This window comes from Taudactylus pleione, unplaced genomic scaffold, assembly GCF_031769625.1.
Source record: "Taudactylus pleione unplaced genomic scaffold, aTauple2 ptg001406l, whole genome shotgun sequence".
NCBI classification, from domain to species: domain Eukaryota; kingdom Metazoa; phylum Chordata; class Amphibia; order Anura; family Myobatrachidae; genus Taudactylus; species Taudactylus pleione.
Window position 1 is genome coordinate 1 of NW_028285806.1, and position 17,642 is coordinate 17,642.

The 17,642-nt window shown below is 47.5% G+C and overlaps 1 protein-coding gene across 1 annotated transcript in view; it reads left to right on the forward strand.

Moving 5' to 3' along the window:
* Positions 1-9,398: 9,398 nt before the first annotated feature.
* Positions 9,399-17,642, forward strand: part of LOC148442737 (anillin-like) — a gene marked incomplete at its 5' end in the record, with an annotated part of 235,749 nt that continues 227,505 nt past the window's right edge. The window contains 8 exons of the mRNA XM_088463547.1: positions 9,399-9,467; positions 14,748-14,989; positions 15,057-15,148; positions 15,332-15,467; positions 15,554-15,689; positions 15,773-15,946; positions 16,014-16,140; positions 16,436-16,484. Of these exons, the coding sequence (XP_088319673.1) occupies positions 9,399-9,467; positions 14,748-14,989; positions 15,057-15,148; positions 15,332-15,467; positions 15,554-15,689; positions 15,773-15,946; positions 16,014-16,140; positions 16,436-16,484 (1,025 nt within the window). The remainder of the gene's footprint in view (positions 9,468-14,747; positions 14,990-15,056; positions 15,149-15,331; positions 15,468-15,553; positions 15,690-15,772; positions 15,947-16,013; positions 16,141-16,435; positions 16,485-17,642) is intronic.

A 17,642-nucleotide genomic window follows, 5' to 3' on the forward strand; every position in this document is an offset into this window, starting at 1 on the left:
TGTCTCTTCTCTCACACTGTAACATTGCCCATCACAGGGGGTCCTCTGTGTGCTCCTCACTGTACAGTACACAGATGTCTCTTCTCTCACACTGTAACATTGCCCGTCACAGGGGTCCTCTCTGTGCTCCTCACTGTACAGTACACAGATGTCTCTTCTCTCACACTGTAACATTGCCCGTCACAGGGGGTCCTCTCTGTACCTCTCACTGTACAGTACACAGATGTCTCTTCTCTCACACTGTAACATTACCCGTCACAGGGGTCCTCTCTGTGCTCCTCACTGTACAGTACACAGATGTCTCTTCTCTCACACTGTAACATTACCCGTCACAGGGGGTCCTCTCAGTGCTCCTCACTGTACAGTACACAGATGTCTCTTCTCTCACACTGTAACATTGCCCGTCACAGGGGGTCCTCTCTGTGCTCCTCACTGTACAGTACACAGATGTCTCTTCTCTCACACTGTAACATTGCCCGTCACAGGGGTCCTCTCTGTACCTCTCACTGTACAGTACACAGATGTCTCTTCTCTCACACTGTAACATTACCCGTCACAGGGGTCCTCTCTGTGCTCCTCACTGTACAGTACACAGATGTCTCTTCTCTCACACTGTAACATTGCCCATCACAGGGGTCCTCTGTGTGCTCCTCACTGTACAGTACACAGATGTCTCTTCTCTCACACTGTAACATTACCCGTCACAGGGGGTCCTCTCGTGTGCTCCTCACTGTACAGTACACAGATGTCTCTTCTCTCACACTAACATTACCCGTCACAGGGGGTCCTCTCTCTGTGCTCCTCACTGTACAGTACACAGATGTCTCTTCTCTCACACTGTAACATTGCCCATCACAGGGGGTCCTCTGTGTGCTCCTCAACTGTACAGTACACAGATGTCTCTTCTCTCACACTGTAACATTACCTGTCACAGGGGGTCCTCTCTGTGCTCCTCACTGTACAGTACACAGATGTCTCTTCTCTCACACTGTAACATTACCCATCACAGGGGGTCCTCTCTGTGCTCCTCACTGTACAGTACACAGATGTCTCTTCTCTCACACTGTAACATTGCCCGTCACAGGGGTCCTCTCTGTGCTCCTCACTGTACAGTACACAGATGTCTCTTCTCTCACACTGTAACATTACCCGTCACAGGGGGTCCTCTCTGTGCTCCTCACTGTACAGTACACAGATGTCTCTTCTCTCACACTGTAACATTACCCGTCACAGGGGGTCCTCTCTGTAGCCTCTCACTGTACAGTACACAGATGTCTCTTCTCTCACACTGTAACATTACCCGTCACAGGGGGTCCTCTCTGTGCTCCTCACTGTACAGTACACAGATGTCTCTTCTCTCACACTGTAACATTACCCGTCACAGGGGGGTCCTCTCTGTGCTCCTCACTGTACAGTACACAGATGTCTCTTCTCTCACACTGTAACATTACCCGTCACAGGGGGGTCCTCTGTGTGCTCCTCACTGTACAGTACACAGATGTCTCTTCTCTCACACTGTAACATTGCCCGTCACAGGGGGTCCTCTCTGTGCTCCTCACTGTACAGTACACAGATGTCTCTTCTCTCACACTGTAACATTGCCCGTCACAGGGGTCCTCTCTGTGCTCCTCACTGTACAGTACACAGATGTCTCTTCTCTCACACTGTAACATTGCCCGTCACAGGGGGTCCTCTCTGTGCTCCTCACTGTACAGTACACAGATGTCTCTTCTCTCACACTGTAACATTGCCCGTCACAGGGGGTCCCTCTCTGTGCCCCTCACTGTACAGTACACAGATGTCTCTTCTCTCACACTGTAACATTGCCCGTGACAGGGGGTCCTCTCTGTGCTCCTCACTGTACAGTACACAGATGTCTCTTCTCTCACACTGTAACATTACCCGTCACAGGGGGTCCTCTCTGTGCTCCTCACTGTACAGTACACAGATGTCTCTTCTCTCACACTGTAACATTGCCCGTGACAGGGGGTCCTCTCTGTGCTCCTCACTGTACAGTACACAGATGTCTCTTCTCTCACACTGTAACATTACCCGTCACAGGGGGTCCTCTGTGTGCTCCTCACTGTACAGTACACAGATGTCTCTTCTCTCACACTGTAACATTGCCCATCACAGGGGGTCCTCTGTGTGCTCCTCACTGTACAGTACACAGATGTCTTTCTCTCACACTGTAACATTGCCCATCACAGGGGGTCCTCTCTGTACCTCTCACTGTACAGTACACAGATGTCTCTTCTCTCACACTGTAACATTGCCCATCACAGGGGTCCTCTCTGTGCTCCTCACTGTACAGTACACAGATGTCTCTTCTCTCACACTGTAACATTACCCGTCACAGGGGGTCCTCTCTGTGCTCCTCACTGTACAGTACACAGATGTCTCTTCTCTCACACTGTAACATTACCCGTCACAGGGGGTCCTCTCTGTGCTCCTCACTGTACAGTACACAGATGTCTCTTCTCTCACACTGTAACATTACCCGTCACAGGGGGTCCTCTCTGTGCTCCTCACTGTACAGTACACAGATGTCTCTTCTCTCACACTGTAACATTGCCCGTCACAGGGGGTCCTCTCTGTGCTCCTCACTGTACAGTACACAGATGTCTCTTCTCTCACACTGTAACATTACCCGTCACAGGGGGTCCTCTCTGTGCTCCTCACTGTACAGTACACAGATGTCTCTTCTCTCACACTGTAACATTGCCGTGACAGGGGGTCCTCTCTGTACCTCTCACTGTACAGTACACAGATGTCTCTTCTCTCACACTGTAACATTGCCCATCACAGGGGGTCCTCTCTGTGCTCCTCACTGTACAGTACACAGATGTCTCTTCTCTCACACTGTAACATTGCCCATCACAGGGGGTCCTCTCTGTGCTCCTCACTGTACAGTACACAGATGTCTCTTCTCTCACACTGTAACATTGCCCGTCACAGGGGTCCTCTGTGTGCTCCTCACTGTACAGTACACAGATGTCTCTTCTCTCACACTGTAACATTACCCGTCACAGGGGTCCTCTCTGTACCTCTCACTGTACAGTACACAGATGTCTCTTCTCTCACACTGTAACATTACCCGTCACAGGGGGTCCTCTCTGTACCTCTCACTGTACAGTACACAGATGTCTCTTCTCTCACACTGTAACATTACCCGTCACAGGGGTCCTCTCTGTGCTCCTCACTGTACAGTACACAGATGTCTCTTCTCTCACACTGTAACATTGCCCGTCACAGGGGGTCCTCTCTGTGCTCCTCACTGTACAGTACACAGATGTCTCTTCTCTCACACTGTAACATTACCCGTCACAGGGGGTCCTCTCTGTGCTCCTCACTGTACAGTACACAGATGTCTCTTCTCTCACACTGTAACATTGCCCATCACAGGGGTCCTCTGTGTGCTCCTCACTGTACAGTACACAGATGTCTCTTCTCTCACACTGTAACATTACCCGTCACAGGGGGTCCTCTCTGTGCTCCTCACTGTACAGTACACAGATGTCTCTTCTCTCACACTGTAACATTGCCCGTCACAGGGGTCCTCTCTGTACCTCTCACTGTACAGTACACAGATGTCTCTTCTCTCACACTGTAACATTGCCCATCACAGGGGGTCCTCTCTGTGCTCCTCACTGTACAGTACACAGATGTCTCTTCTCTCACACTGTAACATTGCCCATCACAGGGGGTCCTCTGTGTGCTCCTCACTGTACAGTACACAGATGTCTCTTCTCTCACACTGTAACATTACCCGTCACAGGGGGTCCTCTCTGTGCTCCTCACTGTACAGTACACAGATGTCTCTTCTCTCACACTGTAACATTACCCGTCACAGGGGGTCCTCTCTGTGCTCCTCACTGTACAGTACACAGATGTCTCTTCTCTCACACTGTAACATTGCCCATCACAGGGGGTCCTCTCTGTGCCCCTCACTGTACAGTACACAGATGTCTCTTCTCTCACACTGTAACATTACCCGTCACAGGGGGTCCTCTCTGTGCTCCTCACTGTACAGTACACAGATGTCTCTTCTCTCACACTGTAACATTACCCGTCACAGGGGTCCTCTCTGTGCTCCTCACTGTACAGTACACAGATGTCTCTTCTCTCACACTGTAACATTACCCGTCACAGGGGGTCCTCTCTGTGCTCCTCACTGTACAGTACACAGATGTCTCTTCTCTCACACTGTAACATTACCCGTCACAGGGGTCCTCTCTGTACCTCTCACTGTACAGTACACAGATGTCTCTTCTCTCACACTGTAACATTACCCATCACAGGGGGTCCTCTCTGTGCTCCTCACTGTACAGTACACAGATGTCTCTTCTCTCACACTGTAACATTACCCGTCACAGGGGGTCCTCTCTGTGCTCCTCACTGTACAGTACACAGATGTCTCTTCTCTCACACTGTAACATTGCCCGTGACAGGGGGTCCTCTCTGTGCTCCTCACTGTACAGTACACAGATGTCTCTTCTCTCACACTGTAACATTACCCGTCACAGGGGGTCCTCTCTGTGCTCCTCACTGTACAGTACACAGATGTCTCTTCTCTCACACTGTAACATTACCCGTCACAGGGGGTCCTCTCTGTGCTCCTCACTGTACAGTACACAGATGTCTCTTCTCTCACACTGTAACATTGCCCGTCACAGGGGTCCTCTGTGTGCTCCTCACTGTACAGTACACAGATGTCTCTTCTCTCACACTGTAACATTACCCGTCACAGGGGTCCTCTCTGTACCTCTCACTGTACAGTACACAGATGTCTCTTCTCTCACACTGTAACATTACCCGTCACAGGGGTCCTCTCTGTACCTCTCACTGTACAGTACACAGATGTCTCTTCTCTCACACTGTAACATTACCCGTCACAGGGGGTCCTCTGTGTGCTCCTCACTGTACAGTACACAGATGTCTCTTCTCTCACACTGTAACATTGCCCATCACAGGGGTCCTCTGTGTGCTCCTCACTGTACAGTACACAGATGTCTCTTCTCTCACACTGTAACATTACCCGTCACAGGGGGTCCTCTCTGTGCTCCTCACTGTACAGTACACAGATGTCTCTTCTCTCACACTGTAACATTACCCGTCACAGGGGGTCCTCTCTGTGCTCCTCACTGTACAGTACACAGATGTCTCTTCTCTCACACTGTAACATTGCCCATCACAGGGGGTCCTCTCTGTGCTCCTCACTGTACAGTACACAGATGTCTCTTCTCTCACACTGTAACATTGCCCGTCACAGGGGTCCTCTCTGTGCTCCTCACTGTACAGTACACAGATGTCTCTTCTCTCACACTGTAACATTGCCCATCACAGGGGGTCCTCTCTGTACCTCTCACTGTACAGTACACAGATGTCTCTTCTCTCACACTGTAACATTACCCGTACACAGGGGTCCTCTGTGTGCTCCTCACTGTACAGTACACAGATGTCTCTTCTCTCACACTGTAACATTACCCGTCACAGGGGTCCTCTCTGTGCTCCTCACTGTACAGTACACAGATGTCTCTTCTCTCACACTGTAACATTACCCGTCACAGGGGGTCCTCTCTGTGCTCCTCACTGTACAGTACACAGATGTCTCTTCTCTCACACTGTAACATTACCCGTCACAGGGGGTCCTCTCTGTGCTCCTCACTGTACAGTACACAGATGTCTCTTCTCTCACACTGTAACATTGCCCATCACAGGGGTCCTCTGTGTGCCCCTCACTGTACAGTACACAGATGTCTCTTCTCTCACACTGTAACATTGCCCATCACAGGGGGTCCTCTCTGTGCCCCTCACTGTACAGTACACAGATGTCTCTTCTCTCACACTGTAACATTACCCGTCACAGGGGGTCCTCTCTGTGCTCCTCACTGTACAGTACACAGATGTCTCTTCTCTCACACTGTAACATTGCCCGTCACAGGGGGTCCTCTCTGTGCTCCTCACTGTACAGTACACAGATGTCTCTTCTCTCACACTGTAACATTACCCGTCACAGGGGTCCTCTCTGTGCTCCTCACTGTACAGTACACAGATGTCTCTTCTCTCACACTGTACCATTGCCCATCACAGGGGGTCCTCTCTGTGCCCCTCACTGTACAGTACACAGATGTCTCTTCTCTCACACTGTAACATTGCCCGTCACAGGGGTCCTCTCTGTACCTCTCACTGTACAGTACACAGATGTCTCTTCTCTCACACTGTAACATTGCCCGTCACAGGGGTCCTCTCTGTACCTCTCACTGTACAGTACACAGATGTCTCTTCTCTCACACTGTAACATTACCCGTCACAGGGGGTCCTCTCTGTACCTCTCACTGTACAGTGCACAGATGTCTCTTCTCTCACACTGTAACATTACCCGTCACAGGGGGTCCTCTCTGTGCTCCTCACTGTACAGTACACAGATGTCTCTTCTCTCACACTGTAACATTACCCGTCACAGGGGGTCCTCTCTGTGCCCCTCACTGTACAGTACACAGATGTCTCTTCTCTCACACTGTAACATTACCCGTCACAGGGGTCCTCTCTGTACCTCTCACTGTACAGTACACAGATGTCTCTTCTCTCACACTGTAACATTGCCCGTCACAGGGGTCCTCTCTGTACCTCTCACTGTACAGTACACAGATGTCTCTTCTCTCACACTGTAACATTGCCCGTCACAGGGGTCCTCTCTGTACCTCTCACTGTACAGTACACAGATGTCTCTTCTCTCACACTGTAACATTACCCGTCACAGGGGGTCCTCTCTGTGCTCCTCACTGTACAGTACACAGATGTCTCTTCTCTCACACTGTAACATTACCCGTCACAGGGGGTCCTCTGTGTGCTCCTCACTGTACAGTACACAGATGTCTCTTCTCTCACACTGTAACATTACCCATCACAGGGGGTCCTCTGTGTGCTCCTCACTGTACAGTACACAGATGTCTCTTCTCTCACACTGTAACATTGCCCGTCACAGGGGTCCTCTCTGTGCTCCTCACTGTACAGTACACAGATGTCTCTTCTCTCACACTGTAACATTGCCCGTCACAGGGGTCCTCTCTGTACCTCTCACTGTACAGTACACAGATGTCTCTTCTCTCACACTGTAACATTACCCGTCACAGGGGGTCCTCTCTGTGCTCCTCACTGTACAGTACACAGATGTCTCTTCTCTCACACTGTAACATTACCCGTCACAGGGGGTCCTCTCTGTGCTCCTCACTGTACAGTACACAGATGTCTCTTCTCTCACACTGTAACATTACCCATCACAGGGGGTCCTCTCTGTGCTCCTCACTGTACAGTACACAGATGTCTCTTCTCTCACACTGTAACATTGCCCGTCACAGGGGTCCTCTCTGTGCTCCTCACTGTACAGTACACAGATGTCTCTTCTCTCACACTGTAACATTGCCCGTCACAGGGGGTCCTCTCTGTGCTCCTCACTGTACAGTACACAGATGTCTCTTCTCTCACACTGTAACATTACCCGTCACAGGGGTCCTCTCTGTGCTCCTCACTGTACAGTACACAGATGTCTCTTCTCTCACACTGTACCATTGCCCATCACAGGGGGTCCTCTCTGTGCCCCTCACTGTACAGTACACAGATGTCTCTTCTCTCACACTGTAACATTGCCCGTCACAGGGGTCCTCTCTGTACCTCTCACTGTACAGTACACAGATGTCTCTTCTCTCACACTGTAACATTGCCCGTCACAGGGGTCCTCTGTGTGCTCCTCACTGTACAGTACACAGATGTCTCTTCTCTCACACTGTAACATTGCCCATCACAGGGGTCCTCTCTGTACCTCTCACTGTACAGTACACAGATGTCTCTTCTCTCACACTGTAACATTGCCCGTCACAGGGGTCCTCTCTGTACCTCTCACTGTACAGTACACAGATGTCTCTTCTCTCACACTGTAACATTGCCCATCACAGGGGGTCCTCTCTGTGCTCCTCACTGTACAGTACACAGATGTCTCTTCTCTCACACTGTAACATTACCCGTCACAGGGGGTCCTCTCTGTACCTCTCACTGTACAGTACACAGATGTCTCTTCTCTCACACTGTAACATTACCCGTCACAGGGGTCCTCTCTGTGCTCCTCACTGTACAGTACACAGATGTCTCTTCTCTCACACTGTAACATTGCCCGTCACAGGGGGTCCTCTCTGTACCTCTCACTGTACAGTACACAGATGTCTCTTCTCTCACACTGTAACATTACCCATCACAGGGGGTCCTCTGTGTGCTCCTCACTGTACAGTACACAGATGTCTCTTCTCTCACACTGTAACATTGCCCGTCACAGGGGTCCTCTCTGTGCTCCTCACTGTACAGTACACAGATGTCTCTTCTCTCACACTGTAACATTGCCCGTCACAGGGGTCCTCTCTGTACCTCTCACTGTACAGTACACAGATGTCTCTTCTCTCACACTGTAACATTGCCCGTCACAGGGGGTCCTCTCTGTGCCCCTCACTGTACAGTACACAGATGTCTCTTCTCTCACACTGTAACATTGCCCGTCACAGGGGGTCCTCTCTGTACCTCTCACTGTACAGTACACAGATGTCTCTTCTCTCACACTGTAACATTACCCGTCACAGGGGGTCCTCTCTGTGCTCCTCACTGTACAGTACACAGATGTCTCTTCTCTCACACTGTAACATTACCCGTCACAGGGGGTCCTCTCTGTGCTCCTCACTGTACAGTACACAGATGTCTCTTCTCTCACACTGTAACATTGCCCGTCACAGGGGGTCCTCTCTGTACCTCTCACTGTACAGTACACAGATGTCTCTTCTCTCACACTGTAACATTACCCGTCACAGGGGGTCCTCTCTGTGCTCCTCACTGTACAGTACACAGATGTCTCTTCTCTCACACTGTAACATTGCCCGTCACAGGGGTCCTCTCTGTGCTCCTCACTGTACAGTACACAGATGTCTCTTCTCTCACACTGTACCATTACCCGTCACAGGGGGTCCTCTGTGTGCTCCTCACTGTACAGTACACAGATGTCTCTTCTCTCACACTGTAACATTGCCCGTCACAGGGGTCCTCTCTGTGCTCCTCACTGTACAGTACACAGATGTCTCTTCTCTCACACTGTAACATTACCCGTCACAGGGGGTCCTCTGTGTGCTCCTCACTGTACAGTACACAGATGTCTCTTCTCTCACACTGTAACATTGCCCGTCACAGGGGGTCCTCTCTGTACCTCTCACTGTACAGTACACAGATGTCTCTTCTCTCACACTGTAACATTGCCCGTCACAGGGGGTCCTCTCTGTGCTCCTCACTGTACAGTACACAGATGTCTCTTCTCTCACACTGTAACATTGCCCCTCATGTCATTTTGTCTGTGCCTATAACAGGTTCCTTATCTCCTGTGGATCCTCTGTCTTCCCTGTGCGGACCAGAGGACAGGGCCCAGCCTGTGGAAGGTAGTTGTACAGTCTAGTTTGTTTGTATGTATGTGGGTACGTTATGTCTAGATATAGATGTGGATATGCCGTGTATAGACGTGTGTAGGATGTGGATAGGCCGTGTGTAGGATGTGGATAGGCCGTGTGTAGGATGTGGATAGGCCGTGTGTAGGATGTGTATAGTATGTGGATTTGCCATGTATAGATGTGTATAGTATGTGGATTTGCCATGTATAGATGTGTATAGTATGTGGATTTGCCATGTATAGATGTGTATAGTATGTGGATTTGCCATGTATAGATGTGTATAGTATGTGGATTTGCCATGTATAGATGTGTATAGTATGTGGATTTGCCATGTATAGATGTGTATAGATGTGTATATGCCATGAATAGTATGTGGATATGCCAGGTATAGTATGTGTATATGCTGTGTATAATATGTGTATATGTCATGTATAGATGTGTATAGTATGTGTATATGCCATGTATAATATGTGTATTTTCCGTGTATAGTATGTGTATATGCCCTGTATAGATGTGTATAGTATGTGTATATACCGAGTATAGATGTGTATATGCCATGTATAGTATGTGTATAAGCCGTGTATAGATGTGTATATGCCGTGTATATATGTGTATATGCCGTGTCTAGTATGTGTATATACTGTGTATAGATGTGCATATGCCATGTATAGTATGTGGATATGCCGTGTATAGTATGTGAATATGCCAGGTATAGTATGTGTATATGCTGTGTATAATATGTGTATATGTCATGTATAAATGTGTATAGTATGTGTATATGCCATGTATAATATGTGTATTTTCCGTGTATAGTATGTGTATATGCCCTGTATAGATGTGTATAGTATGTGTATATACCGAGTATAGATGTGTATATGCCATGTATAGTATGTGTATAAGCCGTGTATAGATGTGTATATGCCGTGTATATATGTGTATATGCCGTGTCTAGTATGTGTATATACCGTGTATAGATGTGCATATGCCATGTATAGTATGTGGATATGCCGTGTATAGATGTGTATAGATGGATATGCCGTGTATAGATGTGTGTAGTATGTGTATATGCCGTGTATAGATGTGTATATGCCATGTATAGTATGTGGATATGCCATGTATAGTATGTGAATATGCCGTGTATAGATGTGCATATGCCGTGTATAGTATGTGTATATACCTTGTATAGATGTGTATATGCCATGTTTAGTATGTGAATATGCCGTGTATAGATGTGTATATGCCATGTATAGTATGTGGATATGCCGTGTATAGTATGTGTTTATGCCGTGTATAGATGTGTATATGCCGTGTATATATGTGTATATGCCGTGTATAGATCAGTATAGTATGTGTTTATGCCGTGTATAGTATGTGGATATGCCGTGTATAGATGTGTATAGTATGTGGATATGCCGTGTATAGATGTGTATAGTATGTGGATATGCTGTGTATAGTATGTGTTTATGCCGTGTATAGTATGTGTATATACCGTGTATAGTAGGTGGATATGCTGTGTATAGATGTGTATATGCCGTGTATAGTATGTGAATATGCCGTGTATAGTTGTGGATATGCCGTGTATAGTATGTAGATATGCCGTGTATAATATGTGGATATGCCGTGTATAATATGTGGATATGCCGTGTATAGTATGTGGATATGCCGTGTATAGTATGTGTATATACCGTGTATAGATGTGTGTAGTATGTGTTTATGCCGTGTATAGTATGTGTATATGCCGTGTATAGTATGTGTATATGCCGTGTATAGTATGTGTATGTACCGTGTATAGATGTGTGTAGTATGTGTATATGCCGTGTATAGATGTGTGTAGTATGTGTATATGCCGTGTATATACTGTGTATAGATGTGTTTATGCCGTGTATAGTATGTGTATATACCTTGTATAGATGTGTATATGCCGTGTATAGTATATGAATATGCCGTGTATAGATGTGCATATGCCGTGTATAGTATGTGTATATACCTTGTATAGATGTGTATATGCCATGTATAGTATGTGTTTATGCCGTGTATAGTATGTGTTTATGCCGTGTTTTTGCTGTGTATAGATGTGTATATGCCATGTATAGTATGTGGATATGCCATGTATAGTATGTGGATATGCCGTGTATAGATGTGCATATGCCGTGTATAGTATGTGTATATACCTTGTATAGATGTGTATATGCCGTGTATAGTATGTGGATATGCCATGTATAGATGTGTGTAGTATGTGTATATGCCATGTATAGTATGTGAATATGCCGTGTATAGATGTGTATAGTATGTGAATATGCTGTGTATAGTATGTGTTTATACCGTGTATAGTAGGTGGATATGCCGTGTATAGATGTGTATATGCCATGTATAGTATGTGGATATGCCTATGCCATGTATAGTATGTGAATATGCCGTGTATATATGTGTATATGCCGTGTCTAGTATGTGTATATGCCGTGTATAGATGTGAATATGCCGTGTATAGATGTGGATATGCCGTGAATAGTATGTGGATATGCCGTGTATAGATGTGTGTAGTATGTGTATATGCCGTGTATAGATGTGTATATGCCGTGTATAGTATGTGTTTATGCCGTGTATAGTATGTGTATATACCGTGTATAGATGTGTATATGCCGTGTATAGTATGTGGATATGCCATGTATAGATGTGTGTAGTATGTGTATATGCCGTGTATAGATGTGTATAGTATGTGAATATGCCGTGTATAGATGTGTTAATGCCGTGTATAGTATGTGTATATACCGTGTATAGATGTTTATAGTATGTGTATAGTATGTGAATATGCCGTGTATAGATGTGTTAATGCCGTGTATAGATGTGTATAGTATGTGAATATGCCGTGTATAGATGTGAATATGCCGTGTATAGTATGTGAATATGCCGTGTATAGATGTGAATATGCCATGTATAGTATGTGAATATGCCGTGTATAGTATGTGTTTATGCCGTGTTTTTGCTGTGTATAGATGTGTATATGCCATGTATAGTATGTGGATATGCCATGTATAGTATGTGGATATGCCGTGTATAGATGTGCATATGCCGTGTATAGTATGTGTATATACCTTGTATAGATGTGTATATGCCGTGTATAGTATGTGGATATGCCATGTATAGATGTGTGTAGTATGTGTATATGCCATGTATAGTATGTGAATATGCCGTGTATAGATGTGTATAGTATGTGAATATGCTGTGTATAGTATGTGTTTATACCGTGTATAGTAGGTGGATATGCCGTGTATAGATGTGTATAGATGTGTATATGCCATGTATAGTATGTGGATATGCCTATGCCATGTATAGTATGTGAATATGCCGTGTATATATGTGTATATGCCGTGTCTAGTATGTGTATATGCCGTGTATAGATGTGAATATGCCGTGTATAGATGTGGATATGCCGTGAATAGTATGTGGATATGCCGTGTATAGATGTGTGTAGTATGTGTATATGCCGTGTATAGATGTGTATATGCCGTGTATAGTATGTGTTTATGCCGTGTATAGTATGTGTATATACCGTGTATAGATGTGTATATGCCGTGTATAGTATGTGGATATGCCATGTATAGATGTGTGTAGTATGTGTATATGCCGTGTATAGATGTGTATAGTATGTGAATATGCCGTGTATAGATGTGTTAATGCCGTGTATAGTATGTGTATATACCGTGTATAGATGTTTATAGTATGTGTATAGTATGTGAATATGCCGTGTATAGATGTGTTAATGCCGTGTATAGATGTGTATAGTATGTGGATATGCCGTGTATAGATGTGTTAATGCCGTGTATAGTATGTGTATATACCGTGTATAGATGTGTATAGTATGTGTATATGCCATGTATAGATGTGTATATGCCATGTATAGTATGTGTATATGCCATGTATAGATGTGTATATGCCATGTTTAGTATGTGTATATGCCGTGTATAGATGTGTATATGCCATGTATAGTATGTGGATATGCCGTGTATAGATGTGTGTAGTATGTGTATATGCCGTGTATAGATGTGTATATGCCATGTATAGTATGTGAATATGCCGTGTATATATGTGTATATGCCGTGTATAGATGTGAATATGCCATGTATAGTATGTGAATATGCCGTGTATAGATGTGAATATGCCGTGTATAGTATGTGAATATGCCGTGTATAGATGTGGATATGCCGTGTATAGATGTGTGTAGTATGTGTATATGCCGTGTATAGATGTGTATAGTATGTGTTTATGCCGTGTATAGTATGTGTATATACCGTGTATAGATGTGTATATGCCGTGTATAGATGTGTATATGCCGTGTATAGTATGTGGATATGCCGTGTATAGATGTGTATATGCCGTGTATAGATGTGTGTAGTATGTGTATATGCCGTGTATAGATGTGTATAGTATGTGAATATGCCGTGTATAGATGTGTTAATGCCGTGTATAGATGTGTATAGTATGTGGATATGCCGTGTATAGTATGTGTATATACCGTGTATAGATGTGTATAGTATGTGTATATGCCATGTATAGATGTGTATATGCCATGTATAGTATGTGTATATGCCATGTTTAGTATGTGTATATGCCGTGTATAGATGTGTATATGCCGTGTATAGGTCTGTTCGCCTGACGTTCCGTCATCTGCGACTTGGCGATGCCCTGTCACTACAACAGGGAGAGCATTGTCTCTGCGGCGGTGTCTGCCATCTCCGGGGGCTGCCCATGGGATCTTGCGATGCCTACGAGATTCCCCGCATGCCCAGTGGAGCCGGCCGGGTGTGATATACAGCGCTTTAGGCTGTTGCGCTGCGTTCTCAGCCTGGGTTCGCCGGAGGGGGGGTTTTCACTACCCCAATCCGGCAGATGAAATGTTTATGCATCTCATCGTTAGTCTTTACCCAGGTGAAGCAGGAAGAGTTATAGCGGCACGATACGTTATATAGGTCACTTTTTATTTATTTGTGTTCTCCAGTAAGAACATTGGGCCTGATTCAGAGACTGACCCTCTGAAAGAGCGCTCGCTCTGAATCCGGGCGTTTTTTGTTTTTTTTGTGCTGCCTTCTGCCCGCTCGCTTAGCTGTGCGTGACCTCCCACAGCTATTGCGAGCGGCCAGGTTGATTGTCGCTATGGTCAAGACCATCGGGGCTTGCGACGAGACCCTTGTAGGTACGGTCTCGTGGCCGCAAGCCCCAGAGAGCTTCCGGCTCTAATTGATCATCTGTCCCTTTACTTCTGTGTTCTGACAGGATTCACCCCGGACTGCGAGGGAGAGGACAGGAGCCAGGTGACCATGGACAGCTCCCAGCTGATTGACCGTTTATTTGAGGATGCGCTGGATGCGGGTGACGGCTCAGGTGCGCAGGATGAGGGTGACGGCTCAGGTGCGCAGGATGCGGGTGACGGCTCAGATGAGATGGAACTCCCTGCCATGTCCATGTTGTCTCCTCTGACCAAGTCTGTGGATATTCAGGCAGCGTTCAGTCCTCTGGTAAGTCCTGTTTCTGTCACATTTATCCTGAGCGTTTCCACATCTCACCTTCTCCTCTATATTGCAGAACTCGGTTGTGTCCAGTCTGCCAGAGCTGCTGGAGGGTCCCCTGGTGACTCTGAGGACCTCAGCTGAGGAGCAGAACCATCTCCTGTACAGGTAATGACAGATGTAGTGTGGTGAGGAAAGGCACAGGAAATACCGGGCTTTCTCCAGGCCATGCTGGTAAATGTTGTAGGTGTTCCATAGAGAACCCATGGCTGCAGGTAACAGCGGCCAGTTCAAGTTCAAGCGGTGTGAATTACCATTATGTGCCAGTATATTTACTAGGGTGTTTTATAGCATAGACCGTTATCGAACATTGCGGAGAAATGTACTAACAGAGGGGAATGCCAAGCTGTGCCCACCAACCCATAACCACCATCATGAGAGCCGGCAGGCAGAACGGGTGACGGTAGACCTGAAGGAAAGGATCATGGTGAGATGGCGGCTTTGTATGTAATTGTGTCAGAGGGTTATGGATGAGCTGGTGGACGGTAACGTCTCCTCCCCGATCTCCGGCAGCTCCTGAGTAAGGAAGTGTCCTGTCTCCAGCGCATCATTGAGCAGTCCTGCACTGCGCTGAACTGCTGTGTGGATGCCGACCACGGAAAGGGCTCGCGGCAGGAGGCAGAGGCGGAACGCCTGCTCTTGGTGTCTAGTGAGTGATTGATATCAATGCTTCAGCTGTAATCTGCTTGGGCACAGAATGTAGGTAACATGTAGCGACTTCTCTGTGTGTAGCGGAGAAGAAGGCGGCTCTGCTAGAGGCGTTAGAGCGTCTTCGAGGGCAAAGGTCAGAGAATCCAGAATCCAGTCCTCCCGAGGAGCTGAGGCCTTGTCGGGGCTCCGTATCCATCTCTCACATCCAGCTGCCTCTGAAGGTGGATTACGTCTGCTCCACGCTCCGGGAGTCAGGTACTTGTGTATGAATGGGGCTCAGCGTCGGTCCTATTCAACTCTTCTAAACGTGTCCTCTTCTCAGGAGCTGCCGGCCATTACTTCCTCATTCTGATCCGCTACGGCAGCCATGATATCGTGGCCTCTCCTCTGGCCAGTGCCGCCGATGCACAGACTGGGGACACCGTCATCTACCCTACAACAGTCACACTGTAAGTCATCTTCCTTTCCTCCCACTCATCAGCTGGTAAAGCCTGCTGGGACTTGTAGTTTCACAACTGCTGGAGAGCCGCAGGTTGGCCAGGTCTGACTTGGGATGCCAAGTCCTCAAATTCACCTGTCAGACATTTCCCTGTATGGGATAATGGAGGCACAATGTGATCAGAATGTAATAAATCCTGGCCTGGCCTATGTGGGGTGGTTACGGTAAGCGGCAGGCTGCTGGGAGACCGGCTCTGTGTGGCGCCTGTAGGGCTGAGTTTATGACTGCTCTTCTCTTTATCACAGGAATGATGCCGCCTCTGACTTCACAATAGAGATTGAAGTCTACAGTATGGTGAGTTTCCACCTGTGACTTGACAGTGATGAGATTTAATAGCCCTGTGTGAGCCGGGTAATCTGTGAGGCCGTACGGTTGGAAGAGGAGCACCGGGTGGCTCGGAGCTTTTATTATAGAATACTGAAGCAGATCTACTATATACTAACACACTAAGTAGCAGGGCGCTGATACTTAAAAAAAATGTATTTCTACATAAGGGTCCATAGGGATCCACACAATACCTTGGGGTATAGGCGATGATGGGAGTCATTGGGCACCACACAGTTAAATCTGTCCTCCCAGGATGCACTGGAGCCCTCTCCTATACCCCGCCCCAGGCACCTACGTTTCGTAGGTGCCCAGCCGGAGTCGGGTCACTATACAGAGGGGCTGTTCAAACAGCCCCAGAAGATCATCTTTATTCAGTAGCTGACAGTCCAACGGACGTCCGTGCTGCCGGCGCCGAGACGCCGGCACTGATCCGGGCTATCTCAGCGGGCTTCCGGGGTCTCGGCTAGCAGAGACCCCGGAGGATCCCTTGCCTGTGCCCGGTCACAACAGGAGGATTCAGGTAAGCAGCGAGCGCCCGCGGTGGGTGCCCGCTGATACAGTCCATTTTGTCCCCTGGGTTGGGGGCTCCCTGGGGACGGCCGCACGTGGAGCGTCCTGCGTTTCCACTAGACCACCAGGGACATCGGGGCTGGAGTTTTCGGAACGCTCCAGCGTCCCAGTGGATAATTTCAGGCCGGGGGAGGATGTCTTCCCTGTCTTACAGCCGGCTCCTCCCCTGTTGCATACAGCGCCTTTCCACTGCGGTCTGGTGGGCTGTGACAGCTCCTCCCCGTGTCCGCCTCCTCTGAGCTCTCCAGAGGCCATTTTCTCTGGCACTAGCGCTGGTCTGATCGGTGGTGCAGAGCCCGGGTCCCCCTGCATACCTCTCCTCCTGTAAGGTCAGCGTATTTAGCACCTGTCCTACCAGACTCTGTGTAGTTGATGGTAGTGCCATTAGTGCAGGTGGAATTCTTCTGCATGGTGTGTGACTTATGCTCGCGCTGTCTGACTATACTTCCTTTCCTCTGTCAGCCATTTTACTTTCCCTATACTTCCTCTTCTCACCAGCCCTCACGGTACCAGTGCTGTCGGGGTGGGAACTTACCTCACAGTTGCATCCTTTGT